At 40.0% G+C, this 19,814-nt stretch overlaps 1 protein-coding gene across 2 annotated transcripts in view; it reads left to right on the top strand.

The window, feature by feature from the left end:
• HHAT (hedgehog acyltransferase) overlaps nucleotides 1–19,814 on the top strand; it is a 207,438-nt gene that overhangs the window by 76,380 nt on the left and 111,244 nt on the right. For both annotated transcript variants that reach the window (XM_027452998.3, XM_027453000.3), the window contains exon 8: nucleotides 9,425–9,460. In XM_027452998.3, the coding sequence (XP_027308799.3) occupies nucleotides 9,425–9,460 (36 nt within the window). The remainder of the gene's footprint in view (nucleotides 1–9,424; nucleotides 9,461–19,814) is intronic.

Raw genomic sequence — 19,814 nt, 5'->3', positions numbered from 1 at the left:
TCTCCGCAACTAGCTGAGCCTCCTCTTCTCCAGACCAAACACCCCCAGTTCCCTCAGCCATTCCTCACAGGACTTGTGCTCCAGGCCCTTCACCAGCTTCGTAGCCCTGCTCTGGACAAGCTCCAGGGCCTTGATGTCCTTCTTGTAGTGAGGGGCCCAAAGCTGAACACAGCACTCGAGGTGCGGCCTCACCAGAGCAGAGTACAGGGGGACGATCACCTCTCTGCTCCTGCTGGCTGCACCATCCCTCACACAAGCCAGGATGCCTTTGGCCTTCTTGACCACCTGGGCACACTGCTGGCTCATATTCATAGGGACTATCCTGTTTTAAATCATTTTTGCTATGCAGGTTTCCAGACTGAGCTCCCAGCCAGTGACTAACTCCATAGATGAAACTCTTGTACACTCTTTATTGATGTTTGTTTTTTTTTCTCAGAGGTGAATGTCTCTGTAGGGAAATACACTGAAGTTGGGCTGCATCCTGCAATATATAGAATGTCCATAGTAAGTCCAGGTATTTCTGCTCCTGTTGAAATCAATGAGAGTTTTGCTGTTGGTTTTGAGAGGGTCAGAGTTTGATTCTGGATTTCCTCCATCCTTATGGACGGGAGGAAACTCTATCCTCTCCCTGCAACTCCATGCAGGAGATACTTTGTGGGTAGAAGGTTTAGGGTTCAACCTTGGAAATACGACTTATTCACAGTACTCTTTTTTTGAAGTGAGGTGTTATTCTAATAATGTAGGAAATCAGAAGACAACTTGATATCGCTGAATCATTCCAGGAGGAAACAGAACAGAAATTGGAAGTGTTTTATCTAAAAATGAAGTGTTAAAATTCTTGTATGTCCTTAAGCAAGTGTCAGAGAATATGATAAAGATATCTTTATGTATACACAAGTCCTGTTTATTATTACTGTAGTAAGAAATTGCTTGTCAGATGCATGATATAAAAGCATTTGACAGTCTTCATATTTTTTCTTTCAAATAACACTGTTTTGTTTTTTTTTTACCTTTTTAGTTGAATGCTTTTTTTTTACACTGAAAAGAAAGCTGCTACTACTAGTTTGCTGCATTGCAGATGGTTAAAGCTTAAAATCACAGATCATGAACACAAGAGCCCATTGAAGTTTGAGGTCTGGGCTTAAGCTTGTTCTTAACGTCTTGATGCTCAAAAGAACACTGAATTCACTTGAGCAAAAATTGTCTCAGTGGGCTGAGCCAAGGTTTGTTTCATTGCATGTTGTATATTAAGGATTGAGATGTTTTGTTTTTTGAGTAGGAAAAGAGTTTTTTGCTACTGTTTATGTTGAAGGAATGCCTGAAGAGCTATGTATACATCTTTGTTCCTGATTCCAGCACCATATCGGGGAAAATGGTAAAATCCATGTATGGGTGGAATTCACCACGTGTCTTGCTCTATCTAGTTAAAAGGCTGAAGTTAAAAATGAGAGCTCCAAGAACGTGTGTAGCATGAGTGCCCAGAAAGAATTGCAGTGTTGCTTTCATGGCTCAGTGTTGAAAAGGATATTCTGTAATTTGGATAATAGATAAATTTTTGCTAAGGGTTATTGGATTGGATCTCATTTTTCAGTGTTATCTGTCTCAGCTTGGATTTTCCCACCTTCATTTTAAGAACTATAAACAGTAGACAGCTCTCGCTTTTTAGTTAAATGTTTTCAGTTTGCTTGCTATATTTGTACTGAAAAATACCTTCTGTGACAATTTAATTGTCATTTTTCTGTTTTAAGTTTTGCATCTGCTTTCTAAATAGTATATCCTAGCACGATGACAGTTACATTATTTACAAAGCAGTGTGTTGTTTGTCACTGAAACATAGCTGTTTGCTATGAAGGTGTAGGTTTCAAGTAAACTTGCAGAAAACAGCATCTCTGAATCTATGCAAGCTATAAACAGACAAAAGTGTATTCTAAAAAATATGGATGGCTTTCTGAGGTCTTTAATAATGCAGGTAGTGATGAGTCAATCAGTAGCACTCATTAATGAGAAAATACTTATTCCACTTGGTAGGCATACCCCCTCTAGGATTTACTTTAGCAAATTTTTATAGTTCTCTAATTGAGACGTTAAATAATAGTCCTTAGCAAAGTCTTTATGCAGGTTTTGTATCTGCTTTCCCTATAGTAATCTTTTTCTTTGGACAAGGCTTAAAAAGCATGTTTTAGTCTTACGTCACAGAGTTGTAATTACTTGTAATTTGGAAACCTTAATCATTTGGAGATTGCCAGCTAGGGAGGGTGCCACAGGCAGCATTGGGGGAAAAGTTAGCTCAAAGAGATGAAGGAGGAAAAGCAGTTTAACACTGCCAAGTGGTGGGGCATCCATCAGGAGAATTCTTGTTTACACGGTCTTTTGGGCATTTGCTGCTGTAAGACATGGAGAAACAAGGGACAGTGAAGCAACCTATTAAGAGCCTCGTGTCAGTGAAAGCAGCTATCATTCAATAACCTTTTAGTCTCCGGTGTAATATGTTCTGGTATGTAGAGACTTTAGTCAGCAGCTCGCTGGCAGAATGCAAGGTTTATTTGCAAAGACTGCTAATGGAAGTGCTGGTCTTGTAAATGCTTTTCTGCAGTTAAATAGGACAGGTTCCTCTGAGGATATATGAATGAGTTAGATTTTCTAATGTTAAGTTTAGCTATGTTTGTACTAGGAAGGGCTGTGAAGCTTTGTTGAAACGTTGCAACAACTACAACACTTCTAAGAGAGGGTGAATGCCCTCAGGGTAGAGAGTATTGAATCTGTAATAAATAGTAATCCACTTGGTGGATTTCATCACCACCACAAATGGCAACTAGTCTTGCTGGTCTGAAGAGATCTCAGTGCTGTTATTGTACTGCACTTGCTCCAGTAAAATGTGGGGTAGAGTTGCTGCTTGAATTCCTACCTGTAGAATTTAGAGCATTCTTTTCTGTGGGCCTATTCTAGTAGCACCATGACTGTTTTTAAGCTTTCTGGGATATTTCTGTCCGTAGTCCAATCCCTAGTTTTGTAGATATGTAGACCTGGGCACACAGTATCTCATTTACATGTCTCCATTTATGTTGTTGATTTTTATACACTTCACAAAGGGCAAACTAGTCCCTGTATATCCATTTCTCCACAAGTGGGGCCCAAAGGTAGAATGGTGCCACTGTCCCTGTGCATGCTGCCAGTACAGTTTGTTGTCAAACTGTGCATTAGCTGCTGCAAAAATAGCTTATTGGTCCTTGACAGAACAGGCACAAACAAACAAGTGACCCTAATTCTTGAATAAAAGTATTGACATTTTTGATAACATAGGTGATTCTAGTCCAGGATCTCCAGAATTATGAGGGATTGCTCCTCTGAGTATGATGGATTTTTGTTCATTCAAAAATGTGCAGAATTTACCTCATCTTAGCCATAATAGCTCCCCTTGTGTCCTTCCCCTATCATAAATACATTTGTTATCCATATCTGAGGCTAATATCTGCAGTTATTTTTAGTTCAGCAGGAGCAATGGATATATTGTGGTCTCGATATCTTACATTTTGCATTTTCAACGTGGAAGAAATGGTGTTTTCTGCTACTTTTCCTCACACAGTGCGTTATATCCAGTAACAGAAAAATATGGATGGATTTTTCTTTAGGCCTCAGACCTATGTACCCTGATGGTGTTTTTATGCTTTTACTTTTTTTTTTTGAGGGTAATTATTTTATACTCTTTAAACAACGTGGATTTGCTTTCTTGTCCCTCGTCTAAGTGATGTCAGGCCAGTAACTCTCGATTTTGTTATGCTTTTTGTCTTGAAGAAAATGAGAAGATATTTAGCTCCCACTTCTTATTTGAGGTGTCCTGCCTTAAGTCTGTGCAGATAAGGCTTTTCAGAATGGAGCCATTCCCTCTGCTTACAACAGGTATCCTCACTGAAGTGCGTGGCCGGCCAAACACTTCCCAGATTATGCTACGTGATGCATGAGTTGTTGGGCTTTGTTTCCAGGAATAGCGTGTGGCCCAGCAGTCCCAGGGAGGAACTGCTGGAAAACAAAGCTGTGCTCACTTCTCTTTAGCACATGGTGTAAAAATATGTATATACAAGATCAGGGTTTGGCAGTTCAAATAAAGCAGTTAAGATTATACAGAAGGGGTTCCAGTAACAAGCGTAGCTTTACATTGATTAATATGATCCTGACATGTGCATGGCATTTACTTTTTTTTATTATGTGAATCATTGGGAATGAGGTCTCACAATCAAACCTTGTTGCGAGATGGGGTCCATGGGCGAGCCAAAGAGAAGGGCAATTTTCTAACACAGCTAATGAGCACCAGTGTTAATCTAGGTAGGTGTGGGGTCAGATCCTTAAATAACTTAGGTTGGCGTAATAGCTTAGGTTAGCGTTATAATCCTTAAATAACTTAGGTGGCGTAACTTCAATGGATTTAAAAGTTGAATATGAAAGGGTTGCACAGCTCTACAATTAGGGAATCTGAGTTTTGACCTCAGGTAAAGGCCCAGTGCTGTGGGAAGCATGACCATAAACAGTCCATCAGATAATGTATAATATGTGTGTATGAGGAACCGAATAGGTGTTTGGATGGTGGTGCTCAGGAAACAAAAGCCTGTTATCACGGGGGGTGATCATCCCCCTGTACTCTGCTCTGGTGAGGCCGCACCTTGAGTGCTGTGTTCAGCTTTGGGACCCTTACTACAAGAAGGACATCGAGGCCCTGGATCATGTCCAGAGCAGGGCTACGAAGCTGATGAAGGGCCTGGAGCACAAGTCCTGTGAGGAGCGGCTGAGGGAACTGGGGGTGTTTGGTCTGGAGAAGAGGAGGCTCAGGGGAGACCTCATTGCTCTCTGCAACTGCCTGAATGAAAGCTGTGGGGAGCTGGGGGTTGGCCTCTTCTCACAGGTAACTAACGATATGACTAGAGGGAATGGCCTCAAGTTGCACCAGGGGAGGTTCAGGTTGGAAATGAGGAGACATTTCTTCTCAGAAAGAGCAGTCAGGCACTGGGACAGGTTGCCCAGGGAGGTGGTGGAGTCACCATCCCTGGAGGTGTTCAAGGAAAAGTTGGTCATGGTGCTTAGGGATATGGTTTAGTGGATGATAGTGGTGGTAGGGGGATGGTTGGACCAGATGATCTCGGAGGGCTTTTCCAACCTTAATGATTCTGTGATTCAATCCCCAGCTCTTCTGGGAGCTACCGGAGTTGCTAACCTGTGCTGCATTTACAGTAGGTAGCCAGGAAATCATGCACTAGCTCCCAAGTAAAGGTCCCAACTGTTCTTTGGTCCTGATTTTTATCAGTAAGCACCAGCCTACAATAGGCAGCTGTAGATTAAGTGGCAGGCACAGAATTTCAAAATAAGGACAAACTATAGGGAAACTGGACAAATGGAAATTTAAGAGTGAGTGCAAAATACCCATGACGCAAGGGGGAAACAACTGATTCATCTGATACCCTAATTGCACTATAAACAGGACCTTGTCACTGTTTTGCCCATTTCATTTTCATATATGTATACACACACACATTATATATATATATATATATATGTATATATATATATATATATATATGCTTTTTGCATCCCAGGAACAAAAAGAGGATTTGTGTATTTTTTTCTGGAAATCATCAGGATTGTATTTTTGGGGAATGTGCTTTTCCTGTCAATGGTGGTTCAAACCAACGCATTTCTGCCTTTTCCTGTCTTTTCTCTCTATAAGACAACTTTTTTTTTTAACCTCTAAGGTTTGTGCTGCATGCAAATTTGGAGGCAGCTTGTTGCATTATGCCTTTAGCTTTCCAAGCAGAAACCATGCGTCAGTGAAATCATTTTAAAACCGTATCTTGAGGGCAAAGATGTATGCTTGCAGGCAGATTTCAAAGATTATATTTTGGAAAAGGTCCTTGCTGGTTTAGCATAAATACACTGTTAGTCACTGATTCCTAGTTAACATGCTGGGAAAAGATGCATTTGATTGTGAAGGATTACATGTGTAATCTTCTGCTGAAATGTATCAAAAACTAAAACTTCTGTGCTTAACAAAAGCATTAAAGTTGCATACAGATACAGAACTGTGAATCAAAATGCAAACCTTCAGATGAACCGAGTTAGAGATGTTTTTGTAAAGAAAATAGCTATCAAATTGCCTGCAGCGAGTAACGTGATTATGAACTGAAAGTGAAATAATCTCCCCTTTAACTAGGCAGGATTCTGAAGATGCTCTGTTCAATGACCAACATTATGATTTTGATAAACCAGATTTTATCAGTTACATCTCCAAAAATTAAAATAGTGTATTATGTTACTGACATTTGAGCAGTTTACAGAATTTAAGCGGAAAATAATTTCTTACTCATTTTGCTTTGGATGTCCTTCCTTTTGTCATTTTAGAATTTAATTAAAACTTTTCTTTTGTGGGAAAATTTTGCTACTTAGAGAACTTCAGAAAGCATTTGTGAAGCTACTTTTTCTGTAACTGGGCACATAGAAGTGCAAGGGATACTAGGTAAATCCTGTGTTTTGCAGTGAGGTTCAGCATTGAGCAAGCTGAGTAAAGCTGATCATAAATTATATTGCAATATCAAGTTAAGTTCACTTTAGAGAACAATGGTGTTCATGCTTATATGGCAGACTTAATTCTGAGTTACTTGTGAGGAGCATCCTGGCATGGCTGATAGGTACTGTTGAAGGGATCATTATGAAATAATTAATCCTTGACTACTTTTTTTTTTTTTTAAATTAAAGTTGCTTATTTGATATTTGATTTTTTTTTCTATCTGATATTGAAAAGATGAACTACATCTATGAGATCTCTTGCCATTGCTGTCTCATTTTATTTTCAGGTCACTTTCTTGTAGACTCAAATGCAGTATGTATTTAACTATGAGTAAGAGGAACAGTTGAAAGTGTCTGTTGGTAGTGTCTTGGCAAAACCAGCCTCCCAGAATCCTAGTTTTTCAGTCTTTTTGTCTTGGAATGTCTCTGTTCATTACGTTAGATGCCTAAAAATGTAGGTACCCAATGCCCATAGCCTTATGGATCTCTAGTAACGTGACTAGTTCTCCCATTTATAGTTTGAGATTGTTCAGCATTGTTGGTTTTCCTTTTGGAAATAATCAATTATATTGTCCTGAGGTATCTTTAAGATGTAGACACACACTCTGACGCTACTGTATATTCTTGTTATTCCGTTGTTTGTAGCGTAGTTGTATTTTATATTACTCCTTAAACAGTGGAAAATTGAGAATCTTGTGTAGTCGGGTGAAGTCTATCAGTAGAGCATCAACCTGAGGAATAACGAGGCCTGTTTGTCTGCACTGATTTTTGCCAAGTGAGGCTCTGATCTTTTTTCTACCTTTTTCATTTATTGCAATAAATTGGGTCTGTGCATGTTAATTTTGAATTCTTACAGAAGATCTTGTGGAGGTATTTTAATTGTGATAGCCAATATGAAATAATGGACTGTAGTAAATCTTATTAAAAGGAAGTTTATTATGTTGTGAAAAGATGGCACACAAGTCTACAGCCAATTGTTGCTTTCTCCCTTCCTCTCTGAACCCACTCCGTCTCAGCTTTGTCCATCCCAACCTACTATAGCTCTGATCTTCTCAGGTCAGGTGGACCATTCCATTTCCATGGCCATTCTAGGCCAAGTCCTTCAACTCTCAGTTCAGTGTCAGAAATGGTGATATTCTTACACTCCATATCCCTGCCCTCAAGAAACTGAGTAGTTATTCTGCCCCTTCAGAAACTTCAGTCACAGGAACAGACAGTAAATCTATTTGGTCATTGCCAGCAGAGGTAGCCAGCGGTACCTGAAAAGATGAGCTTGTCTGAAGATGTTTAAGATATCTTTTCATTCATTATGCAACACTTCCCTGGAACTGTACAAGCTCTCTTCTCCCCATCCCAGCACAAACATACCGAGGTGTTTGGTCCTGGGAACAGAAGGCTTTCAGGGTTATGAATACGGACTGTGGACAGCTCTGATACACAAGACTTCTCCTTTACAGCACAGAATATTTCAGTGAAGAGTAGGAGCCAAATTACAGTATGCCTCTAAGCAGGAGGAATACAGAAAGATAAGAGGATGCACTTTGTGCAGTGTAATGAACTACACAGTAATATAACAATAATATGAAATGGGGAATGCTTTTAAGAAAGGAATGTAAAAATAAATGTTTAACGACGACCATGTTCATGTCCCTGGCAGAATGCCTTTTCCATCCTGAGGCAGTTTTTACAAGAGAAACTCACTGCCCTCCTCTCCACCCTGCTGACTCAGTGGAATTTCCCTCCATGTTAATGTCTATAATTTCTAGAGCTCGTTATCTCTCTTCTGTTATCAGGATGCCACTGAGAACAGTATCTGGTGATTTCTCTTGCTGCTTCAGGTAGAAGGCAGCACGCTGCAAGCAGTAGTATTAAAATAAAATCCTGTTGAACTCAGATGATCGATTAGTCTTTTTGGAACAGGCTGCTCAAGAGCTTAATATTTGCTAAAATGTTTTCAGATTGTGTACGGAATGTAAGCCTGTTTCAGAGCAAGTTCAGCACTGAAAATAAGACTCATTTTCCTGTTGTGCCATTATGCACACCGTTAATCTGGGATTATATTGATAGTCCCATCAAAATGGAACATACTTCAGACATGAGGAAAATTTCAGAAATCAGCAGATGTTTAGCCTTCCTGTAGTGTCAAGGATTTGCTAGTACATGGTGGGGAAGCTCATTCCTCCTGAGCTGGCAGAGCAATGGAGGAAGCACAGAAAAGGAAAAGAAATGCTGATATTAACTGCAGGCGGGTGTTGTGAGTCCCCAGGTTTTCAGGCATGATTCTTGTCCTTCAGGGTGATTTAATGTGTACAAAAATCCTCAGAGTTGCCTTCCTCACTAGAGCTGTGAGAACGTGCTTGCAAGGCCCACATCTCAATATGTTTTATGTATCTGACGGAGAAATAAGGGATATCCGATTATTCTGTCATGGAGAGAATTCAAAGCAATTCCTTGCCTTCTAGTGCAGCACAGAGGAGATCAAAGGAAAAGATCTACTCTTCCCGTGTAGTATGTATGTGTTGCATAGCAAACAAGCAGACTCAATGGTCATAAGGATGCCATAAATTTTTTTCAGTAATTCATATTTATGCTTCCTTTGTGTTATTCTGCTCTGAATGTTACTGCTTTCTTGAAGAAATCCTAAAACAATGGATTGGTGAGCTTTTTAACATGAGTCTAAATCTTTCCATTTGGTGAATGTAGTAAATGGCATGTCATTAGATAAAGGAAACTGCATACGTGGCTTTTGTCATTCATAAAACAAAAGCAAAAATTTTATACTTATTTTGGATAATAATTTTGAAATACAGTATATAATACCCAATAAAGTAGTGTTCTTTAATAATTAAAATATGGTTAATCTTTTTCCTTACAGAAGTTTTGATGTGGGGCTCCATCACTTTCTGGTCAGGTAAGCTCATGTTTATTTTGAATTGCAATTCCATATCAAAAAGCATTTCTGTTATTAGTGTAGGAAGCCATCTGAACTTGATACTGCTTGATGCTTTCTGTGATGAGATCGCCTTTTATATTTCATAAACTTTTACTATTTGGCTTGGATGTTTACCTAATGTAAAACTCTTAAGAAACCTCTTTAGGAGTCATTCAGGAAATCCTTGATTCAAGAAATTTCAGCAGAGGTGTTCCAGTCATTCTGAGGAAGTATATTTTTCCTTCATCTTGTTATTTTTTTTGGAACTGGAGAAAAGCAAACATTTTTCTAAGTATTTTTTCTACCACAAACTCAAGCACCTTCATACTTTTTAATAAGGCCTTGGATTTTATAGACAATTGTGACTCCGTGGAGGAGAGTTTTGTTTCCCTCAATAGAAAACTTGATAGATTGGATGCACAGCCTGGACTGTACTCTAAAGATGAATAAGCAGTAATTGTTGTGTGCTTTGTTCACTGACACTGGGAGGAATATCATGATTAAAGCAGGGCATTTCAAGAAGAAAAGGGAGGTTAATACATTTGAATGCTACACTGAGGAACTGTTTTTGCTGTTTGGAGTTCTTTTGTGTGAGCAAAGTCTCAGGTGTTCACTAAAAATGTGTTTGCATTCATTCTCAGTAACATACATATCCCTATCTACTTATATTTACAAAGAAATGCAATATGTATTGTAAAAGATGGAAAAGTTTGCTATCGTCTTAAGGCCCTCGGAGAACTCTTTGTCAGGTATTTCATCCCACTAAAATGTTGCCCCTCACACAACTGAGCAATATCCATCTGAGAAGGCTTTTTCCTTGGAAGAACTAACACGGAACTAAGACATACAGTGAAACTGAGCATACTGTTTGAGTCCCTCCATAAAGACCAGGTGAACTTAGGCTTCCCTTGATCTTTCCTTGCTACTGAGCTCATTCTGTTAGGCTCCTGTATTTCCTTGGATAAATGCTCTCTGTAAAGCCTTCACAAGTTATGAGTCCTTGCAGCCTCAAGGCAGGGATTTGCAGCGCTGCTTCACAGACTCTTGGAGCTCTTAAGGAGGGTGGTCACTCCTGGTTGCTTTTCACCCCCCTGGGCACACACTCAAAGCATTTAAAATTTTTTTATTTTTATTTTTTAATATTTTCAGTACCCTGTTAATTGCCCTTGACTTTAGCTTATACAAGGAGCATACAGCTCCAGGCAGAATAACAAATGCCTACAAGCATTTCTCTACCTTATGTTCAGCATTACTTGTGAGTGTTCTTTCCACTGAGTCCTCTAATGGCATCTAAGATATCCCTTTCAGATTCAGCTTCTCCTCTAGATTATCATGCCATTTTTGCCATTACCATGGCAAGATCTGGGATAAAATAGTAATTTTGTATCTGTACAAGGTCTGGGTACCATTCAAACAGTAACAAAAAGGGCATGCCTTGAGGGGAAAAATGCTGGGTAGTCTCCCGTTGAACACCATGCTTTTGTGGTTTAAATGAAGAAAAAAAAAAAAAAAAAAGGATATGAGATCATACCAATAAAGTCTTTATCACAGAGAATGAAGTCTGAATTATGGTTGTACAGGCAAACCCCTGTCCTGACATCACATAACCTTTGAGCTGTAGATTTTGTTATATGTTTCTTCACTTACAACATGGAAGCATTTCATACAGCTCTCTTCACTGAAGCTGTAGTGTTATTATCACTGAAGATGTCTGTGTTTCAGTACATAGCTACAGCTTTTACTACTCAATGCATTCAAGTTCTGATATCCATTCTATACATCTAATCACATCTATATTTTGATCAGATTTTTTTAATCGTATAAGAAATGTTTAGAAATATGCTGCTGTTGTACAGGGAATACACTGCACAGCAAGGTCTCCTGGGAAAGCAGGTAACTTCTTAACCAAGAGTGGAATCATAGTAAGTGTCAATGTACTAACTTTGAGCCACTGGTAATGCTCCTGCCACAGGATATAAGATGATAATACTTATATACTTTGTTGTTTTACATCCTCTGGAGATGAAGTATTGCAGTGATATGCTCATATAATCTCTGGACAGCAAATACTTAATTTGATTGAGTTGAATGTCGTCTTTTTGAGTAATATGTCCTTTTTTCAAAGCCCACTGTAGGTCCAGTGCAGTGTGTTACTCGCACTTAGAGGCAGCTTTAGTAATACTTCATTCTCAGTCTGTTACCTCACCCTGTTATTAACCTGGGATGTCCTCAGACACTTTCCTCTGTAACTGTACTGTTAAGGAGGAAATACCATTCCCTTCTGTTATAGCAGTATGAATTTTGCTTGGTTTTCCTTTAAAAGAAAAGAAAAGGAAGCCATTGTTTAATAGATGACTTTTGGACTAGGGAACAGAAGACTTGGTATTACTTTCATCTCAGCCATTGTGCCATGTGACCTTTAGACGGTTATTGCCTTCATTATTTTTGTCTATTTAACTGGTCTCTGCTCCTAAGATCTTGCAGATTTTCTCTTGTGTTCATATAGCAGCTGTCATGAGAAATCCTTTTCACAGTTTGGGCTGCTGTGTGTGAAATAATAACAAAAAGCAGAATTGCAGAAGTGCTGAAGATCTATGAATTGTGTACTGTTTGAAACAGGGATCCTGAAAATTCATGGGGGAAGGATCAACAATTTTGTGATGAAAACTTTCATGATGAAAACTGTTTTTATACTACCCATTAAATTGTACAGTCATACTTGAAGATCATTTGCCTACTATTTTCACACAGTGATACAGAAAAGTAATTGTTGCCTCTCCTTGTATGTTCAGCAGAATTATTAATCAGTGTTATTCAAATCACTGTACAGACAATATTTTTTTCATCATCAGTATAGGAAAAAAAATGCAAAGTCACGTGTTTTGTAAATCTAGGCATTCTTGTTATGGAGCAGTGGGTGATTTCTAAGTTTGAAATGCATAGAAGTAGCCTTTGGAGTAGCAGTTTAAAGGGGAAAGAACAAGAAAGGCTGCGTGGTTCTGTTACCTCACTGAAGCCATTTCATCCAGTGCTGAGACTGGGGCATTAGATGAAATAAAATCTTGAATTGTGAGAATATTTACTGTCCTGATGCCAAACAGTCCTTCCTTTAGGGCAAGGCTGATGAGGGCAGTGGAGAAGAATGACAGTTCTGGAGGCATGCTCCTTTTGAAAAATCTCCCCACTTTCAGCACTGCTGAGACTTTGAAAAGAATGTGAATCATTCATTGTGGTACAAATGTGGCTTTGAAAAGAGCTGCAGGACCGCATACCTATAACATCACCCAGAGGTGCCCATCTGTTAGTAGCGCTCACAGCTGCCCCTGTGCTTTACAATAACTTCAGCTTATTAAAAGTTGCAGATTATATAGGTTTTGCTTATTTCTGGCCACAAATATTCTGCAAATTCAAAACATCAAACCCCATCCCCTTTTCTAGTTTTCTCAGATGAAACAAGGCATGGTTTGGGTTCTAGGATCAAATGTTAATGTATGTTTTGTCACATGTGTAGATTTTAGTTTCAGCTAGGACACCTGTGTGCAAGGGCAGTGTGGTTCCTTGGAGAAAGAGGGATTTTGGTCCTACATATGGCACTCATGGAAAAAGCAGATAGCAAGGAAAGATCTGTTCATCAGCTGGCTCATCTGCTGTTCTATTTCTTTTTGGCATCCCACAGGACTCCACGTATCTCCATGCTATCCAAAAGAATAATAGAGTTTTTACTCTGTTAGTGAACTATCTGATAACTGGGTTGTTTAGTACATTGAAACAAGAAGTCTGTCCTTTTTACGCTACTCTGTTCAGAGAGGTACTGCTAAAATCAGTTCCTGTGAAGTCAAGCTTTTTCTGAAGTGCTCCAAAAGACAATTCTTTAGTGAGATGTCAGGAAGTTGCTACCTAAGTGTGACTACACAGTGTGTTGAGTCACTGAAGTCCTCAAAAATATTCAAACTATCCCAAGCTTAAGACAGCTATGTCCCTACTGTTCAGAGAGAGAGAAAAAAAAAAAAAGGTAGTTCTTTGCTGTCAGTATTTTGTCTGTTTAAAAATAAAATAATAATTTAAAAAAAAAAACAAAAAAAAAAAACACAAAACACTGAACTTTCCCCTTCTAACACAACCAGGTCTCAGCAAGTCAACATCTGACTGCAGCAGTCCCTTTTGCTTTGTATTGCATTCCTTCCCGAATTCCATTCTGTGGTGATTCTGGGCTCCATCATCTAGATGCAGATGTTCTGCTGGGGTATGACATGGGGTGCAGCCTAAAAGATTGCCCTTTTCTGAGAACCAAATACAAATGCTGATGCTATACAGTCTCTGGTGCTGCTTTGAACATGTCTGCCTATAAAATACTATTGATTGTCTAATATACTGTAGCTGGGCTAGACAGCACAGTATTAAAGAGATTCTACTTGTCTTGAAACAGGATCAATAGAGGCATTTGGATAACTGCCTCTGACTTTGAAGTCATTAGGTGTAAAGTCCCACAAAGATACATTCTTTCTTTGCTTTTCTGTTTCAGTGCATCTGCTTTGCCAAAAAAGCTTGGCTTCTCAGTTCACTCTGTCCTGGTCATGTAGCCATACCTACTGGGTGAATGACAGTGCATGCTCTAAGTGTCTTCTGGAGCAAATCAGATTATGTACTTGAGAATCAAATCTTGAGTGTGGCTCTGTGGGTTGTTCACTCCACAGACCCTTACCAGTAGGTGGTATGGATAAGATCACAACAACTTTGTCTTCTTGATCCCTATCCACTCCCCTAATATTGCCTCAGTAGCTTTCACCACCAGCAATTCTCTTCTGTCTTTCCAGGCTGTGCCTAGCCTCAGCAGTCAGCATCTAGCCTTAGTCTTTTGCCTTAAAAAAAATAGCCACAGAACAGCCTTCACCTTCACTCAGACACCTTGAGGAAAAACTAACAGATTATAATGCCCCTTAAGATTACAGTGTGGTGTGCTAAAAGGCAATTTCTGCATCAGCTGGATTTGGCCAATCTGGTTTAAGAGAAGGCTAATCCTAACCAATTTTGCTGAATCTCTTTGTGCCACTTTGCCTGTGAGTCCTGGGGTGCTGGAGCAGGTGCCTTTGGCTTTGTATATGTAGCCTGTGTGTCTTTGTCAGGCCGCCTGAATAAGCAGTACTCTCTTTTTTGTGTGTGTGTGTGTTGCCCAGTGTATGTCCCTGTCTTGTTCTTCTTACTTGGACCAGTACTGGCACAAAGGTCCTCTAGTGATTAAGCAGCACCATATGTAAATGAAAGAAAACAAAATCTTTAATCACCAAAGCAACACAAAACCTAATGTTCAGGGGAAAATCTGCCAAAGATGCGAGTGGCATGCTGCATTATTCTGCCTTCATCTACTGATATGTTTCCTGAGAACCAATGCAGTGATGCTGGTGCTTAGTTTGTCATGTGCAGGTGGGATTACTGTGCCTAAGATAAATGCCACTGCAGTGCTGTCATTCTCCTCCGCATCCTTTCTGCCTTTAAACCGAGCGAGGTCTAGTAGGGCATGAGGTTATCGCAACTGTTCACCAGTTTTGTCTGCCTTGAATCACTGTGCTCTTCTGGAGAAGTACAGATAAAGCCAGTGGAAGTTGCATAAGCAACATTTTCAGTCAAGGGTGTCTGGCTGTGAAACAAGCTTCTAGAGGAGATCAGACTAACACACAAACTGCTGCTTCCAAGTTACATAGGAAAAACATCCTTTTGGACAAGAAGCCCCTTTGTTAACAATACGTCCTTAGCCACGGAGCTAAGAAGAATGAAATGGGATTCTTGTTGTCTTTCATACAGCCTGTGATGTAGATACAATGTACTGGAGAAAGCCCTTGAAGAGACTCGCTTGAAATTGTGAAGTTAAGTTAGCACATTCAAAAATCAGCAAGATAGTCTTGTTGATAATAAAAGTAATTTATCTAGTAATGAGTAGATGCTATTGAATGGCTTTGTGTCTAATTTATAAGTAGTTTTAATGCTTAAGTGTTTATTACTGTGAAGAGGTGGTGGTATTAGCTTCGGAGTTTTTTTTTCGTTTAAATTTACATTCAACATATGACCTTGGGGTTTCTGCAAAACTCATTTGAAAGTTCTAAAACACAAAAGAGAACAGCAATCAATTTATCCTCAGAGACCCCTGCATGGAGGAACTGAAAGCTGTAGCTCTTCTATAACATATTGCAGTTACATTCAGCCACATCGCAGAATCCTGTGAGCTCTGCTTTCATACATGCTGGAGGTTTTGCAGTTCAGAAGGTCCAATTGCGTTGCTGGTGAAATCGGTGATAAAGCTGAAGTGACATAAAAATAAAAAGAATAGTAATAGAAAAGAGCAGTGCTTGGAAGCTTCTAAAAAGTGCTCAACAAGAAGATCTAGCCTTACTGCCCTTAAAATCCAGAGCTAAACTCCTGTGGGTTGCAGTGAGAGGCTCTTCAGAGGTTCTGCTGTGTGCGTACTAGAGCTACGAACAACTAGACCTGTAGAAACAACTACAATGTATAAAATCAGCTGAGGCGCTTTGCTTAGAGTGGGAGAGTGTCCAAAAACCTTAAGGTTACCCCCAAAACAACAACAGCAACAAAAATAATCAGAGAATAATGAAAAATGATGTCAAATTGCTTCAGAACAACTGCAGTCTCTCAAATGCCTTCTCAGAATTAAGTCTTTTCTTAAAATAGAGAAAACAATCTGTTGTTACATAATAAATTAGCATTGAGCATGTTGCAAAAATAAGGCTGGGTTTTGTATAAACAAAACGGAATCTTTATGTAAATGTTATGTAAATGTGACATTTAACTTAAACTGTTAGAGTGGGGAAGTCGGGATTAACAAGGTACAGATCTCGTCGTGTTTATGTGTTGCAACTGTGAATTAAAACAGTTTGTTATTTTTGTTGCAGGGCATTTCAGTTCCTATCTATAAGCAAGAAATGCACAGTTTGTGGAACGTGAGGTATTGTAGGATTCAGTTCAGGCCACTTTTAAATAATTTCACCGAGTGGCTTCGTGGAGCTAGATCAAAGGACGCTTCTCAGTGTGAGGGGCGAAAGCATGTGGCGGTAAAGTCACGTCACAGAAACACTTTTGTCCCCGTTTTTGACTGAAAACCGCGGGTTTGGCTGGAATTTCTGTGACTTTTCGTCTTTTCTGGACCTCTCGGCCGGGCGTGCGGCCTGGCGCCGCCAGAGGGCGGCCTGGGCCTGGCGTGGGGCTGTGGCGGCCCGCACAGCCGGGCTGCGGCTCGTCCTCAGCGCTTCCCCTGGGCTTCGGCTGTGGTGTTGTGGCTTGGGAGGGCAGGCTCCCTTCAGAAAATGCGCAGCAGGGAAGGTGCGGTCTGTTCCGTGACCTCCTCCGCTTTGTGCACCTGCCTTCCCTCCCTGAGCGTGCCAATTCGGACAGCAGCTAGTTTGTGTAAGGCACAGGACTGCAGGAGCAGCTGCTCAGAGCAACACGCGTGCACTGAAACAGTGAAATGCACAAAGACCACCTTCAGCCCTGCGGGCAGCAAAGCTTGCACGTGTTTCTCTCACACATGGAGTGCTGTGGGACAGATGTGCTCCGCACTCTGCTGGAGATCAAGGCTCTGCAGCTGGTCCTTGCGCTTGGGGTCACAGGGCTCGCCCAGGTGCACAGTTGCACAGTCACCTGCTAAGGTGATTTTTTAAGGCATAATGATCAGGTGTGGCCTTGCAAGTGTGTGTTGTTGAGGCCACTGGTGATGCAGAATGACAAAACAACAATCCCTTAGCTTTAATCTGAATTCCTAATTTTTCTCAGACCCTCATATCTGGATAGTACGTTGTCAGCTGTATTGCTGGAGTAGATACTGTTGCTGCTTGCTCATTGTATGGTACCACAGTAGTATGCAGCAGCGTTGATCAGATCAATACCCCAGTAACAGCGTGAGTGTTAATACACAGTCTGCTTTCAGTCCTTGCCCCTGGCTGTGTACGTACCCCTGCTGCTCAGTGTCTGTCCAGTATGACCAGCAGGTACACCTGGCTCTGGGTTCTCTGATTTTCCAGCAGAGGTATCAGAGCAAAAGAAGTCTATGCACGTAAACATCTATGGTAAGGAGAGATGCAAAGAATGGTCATGAGAAGCAAAAAGGATGAAGGCAGGAGGCTTGATTACTCATTCCTACTTCCCTACAGATCTGGTGGATTTAGGGTTTCAGAATGGAGGTAAAAATACTTTGAGACACCTGAGTGGCGTCATTAGACCTTGATGTCTGTGTTTCTGTCTGCAGTAGTATTGATTTCAGCAGTAAACCCTGAGTAGAAGGCTTGACTGCAGTTTTTTACAACAATGATGGCAAGGTTGGTGTGTTCAGAACTGTAAGCAAGATACCCAGGAGAAGATGGAGTACAAGGCTTAAAAGTGCTGCCTGTGTGGGACAGGGAGGTATTCTAGTGAATGCCAAGCAGAATAAGATACTGTGTTGAAAGCCATATTCTCTCTGGATTTATTTGTAAATGGTGTGTGAGTTGCTGCTGAGTGCAGATCATAGTCCCCCAGTGTTTCGCAAGGCTCTGGGACGTGGCTGTTTGAGGACACAAGTGCTGACCCCAGAAGTTCCGGCTGACCTGCGTTGCTGTGATATATGGTAAAATCCTAGCTTCATTGCGGACTGTGGGAATTCAGGAAGATCAGAGTTACACCCTGAAGTTCTCTATGCTTTTTCTTTTCATAGCTGAAGTAGGATGATGGTCATCCTTTATAAAATGCTTTGAGATCTATGGATTAAAAATGCTATATAAGAGCTCAACGTTGTTATTTATTGTAAGCTCTTTACATAACATCAAGAACAGATGACAAAACAGGGCAGGAAGTAACTGTTGGATTTGGAATCACAGTCCATCACAGACAGAAATTTAGGGTAAAAAAAAAATAAATTGTTTTTCTTTGCAATCTGCATGTGCTCTTAACTGCTTTTACTTGGTCAGATTGTGAATGCAAGTAGAGAACTGCAATAAAAAAAAGTCTTTTCAGAAACTAAGGAAAAATCAATAAATCGTTTGTAAACTCAGTTACCTTCTTTGCAAATATATATTGTTTAAGATATGCAGCTTAATGGGGAACAGTCCTTCCCTAGCTCCTGAAGAAATTACAGCATGTGGATCAAAATCTCATACAGATTTCTATCTGTGAGTTCAAAAATAAACAATAATTAGGTAGAACTCATCATTTTTAAGGAAAGGGGTCAAAAGCTGCAAACATTTTTTATCTTACTGTCTGAAGTAGTAAAGAAACATGCTTTAGGCCTCCTAGTATATCCCAAAATGTAACTGCAGTACCTCTGTGCAGTCCTGAAGAATGAGCAAAGGTCATGGAAACCAAAGGATAATACTTTTTATCAGCTTTAATGCTGTTCGTGTTTGTTTTCTCTTGAAGAAGGTTTTGTGTTTTCTTGCAAACAGCATAACTGGATATTGAAAAGTCTCTCCACTTTTCAGCCAGCCTCTGGTGCTCCGTTCTCTGTGAATAGCAAAATGGAGTTTGCTTGTCTGAGTTGGATGATGCTACTCCAAACTTAAAAAGCATAAAATAAAGCAGAATTCCACCTGGACTGATGTAAAGAATATAAGGATGTATAAGTGATAAGTATTGCTCTACTGTTCTTTGTAAGTGCAGATATTATATAATAAATATTATCTCATCTAGCTATAAGGATAATGGTATTGCCCTGTGCTAGTTCTGGTAGATTTAGAGATTACTTTAAAATGTATCTAGTATTTTGGTACAATGAATTACTTTTCAAATCTGGATTAGACTATTGCTCTGAAAATATTAAACATAGACATTTATAACCTGCTAGTGGGGCATGGTATTTTACAATAGTGACCTTAATTTTTTGACCAATGATTGGGAGCTGACATTGAAATATAAACTTAAGTAGTGTTTCTCTTTGAGTTCTGCCAAACTCAAATACATATTTTTAAAAAGATCTTTTCTGGGTGGATGGAAAAGATGAGCCAAAACAGCAAGCCATGAGTTGCTCAGGTAACTTTTCTCATTTGAATGCTCTCAGAGTGTAGCACAACTCAGGAGCAAATACTGTTCAATAGTGACTTAGGCAGAGTTGACCTCACCATGGAGGAGAGATTAGTCACCCTCTGCAGGCTTCAGAGAGTGTCTAAGAAAAATAATAATAAATGCGTTCATTGGCATTTTTGCAAACACTCAGCAAAAATGAAAAGCAGAAGTGTGTCTGTAGGATGGTAGACAGGCTGACAGCGTTGTAGCTACAGAACAGTTTCCAAGAGACTTTTTGGTTAAAGAGACAGCAGCAAAAATGCTGCAGCTTAGAAAAAAAACGTCTGTCTCAGTC

Source organism: Anas platyrhynchos, chromosome 3 (genome assembly GCF_047663525.1).
Source record: "Anas platyrhynchos isolate ZD024472 breed Pekin duck chromosome 3, IASCAAS_PekinDuck_T2T, whole genome shotgun sequence".
NCBI lineage: Eukaryota > Metazoa > Chordata > Aves > Anseriformes > Anatidae > Anas > Anas platyrhynchos.
This window is presented reverse-complemented; position numbering and strand designations above follow the sequence as displayed.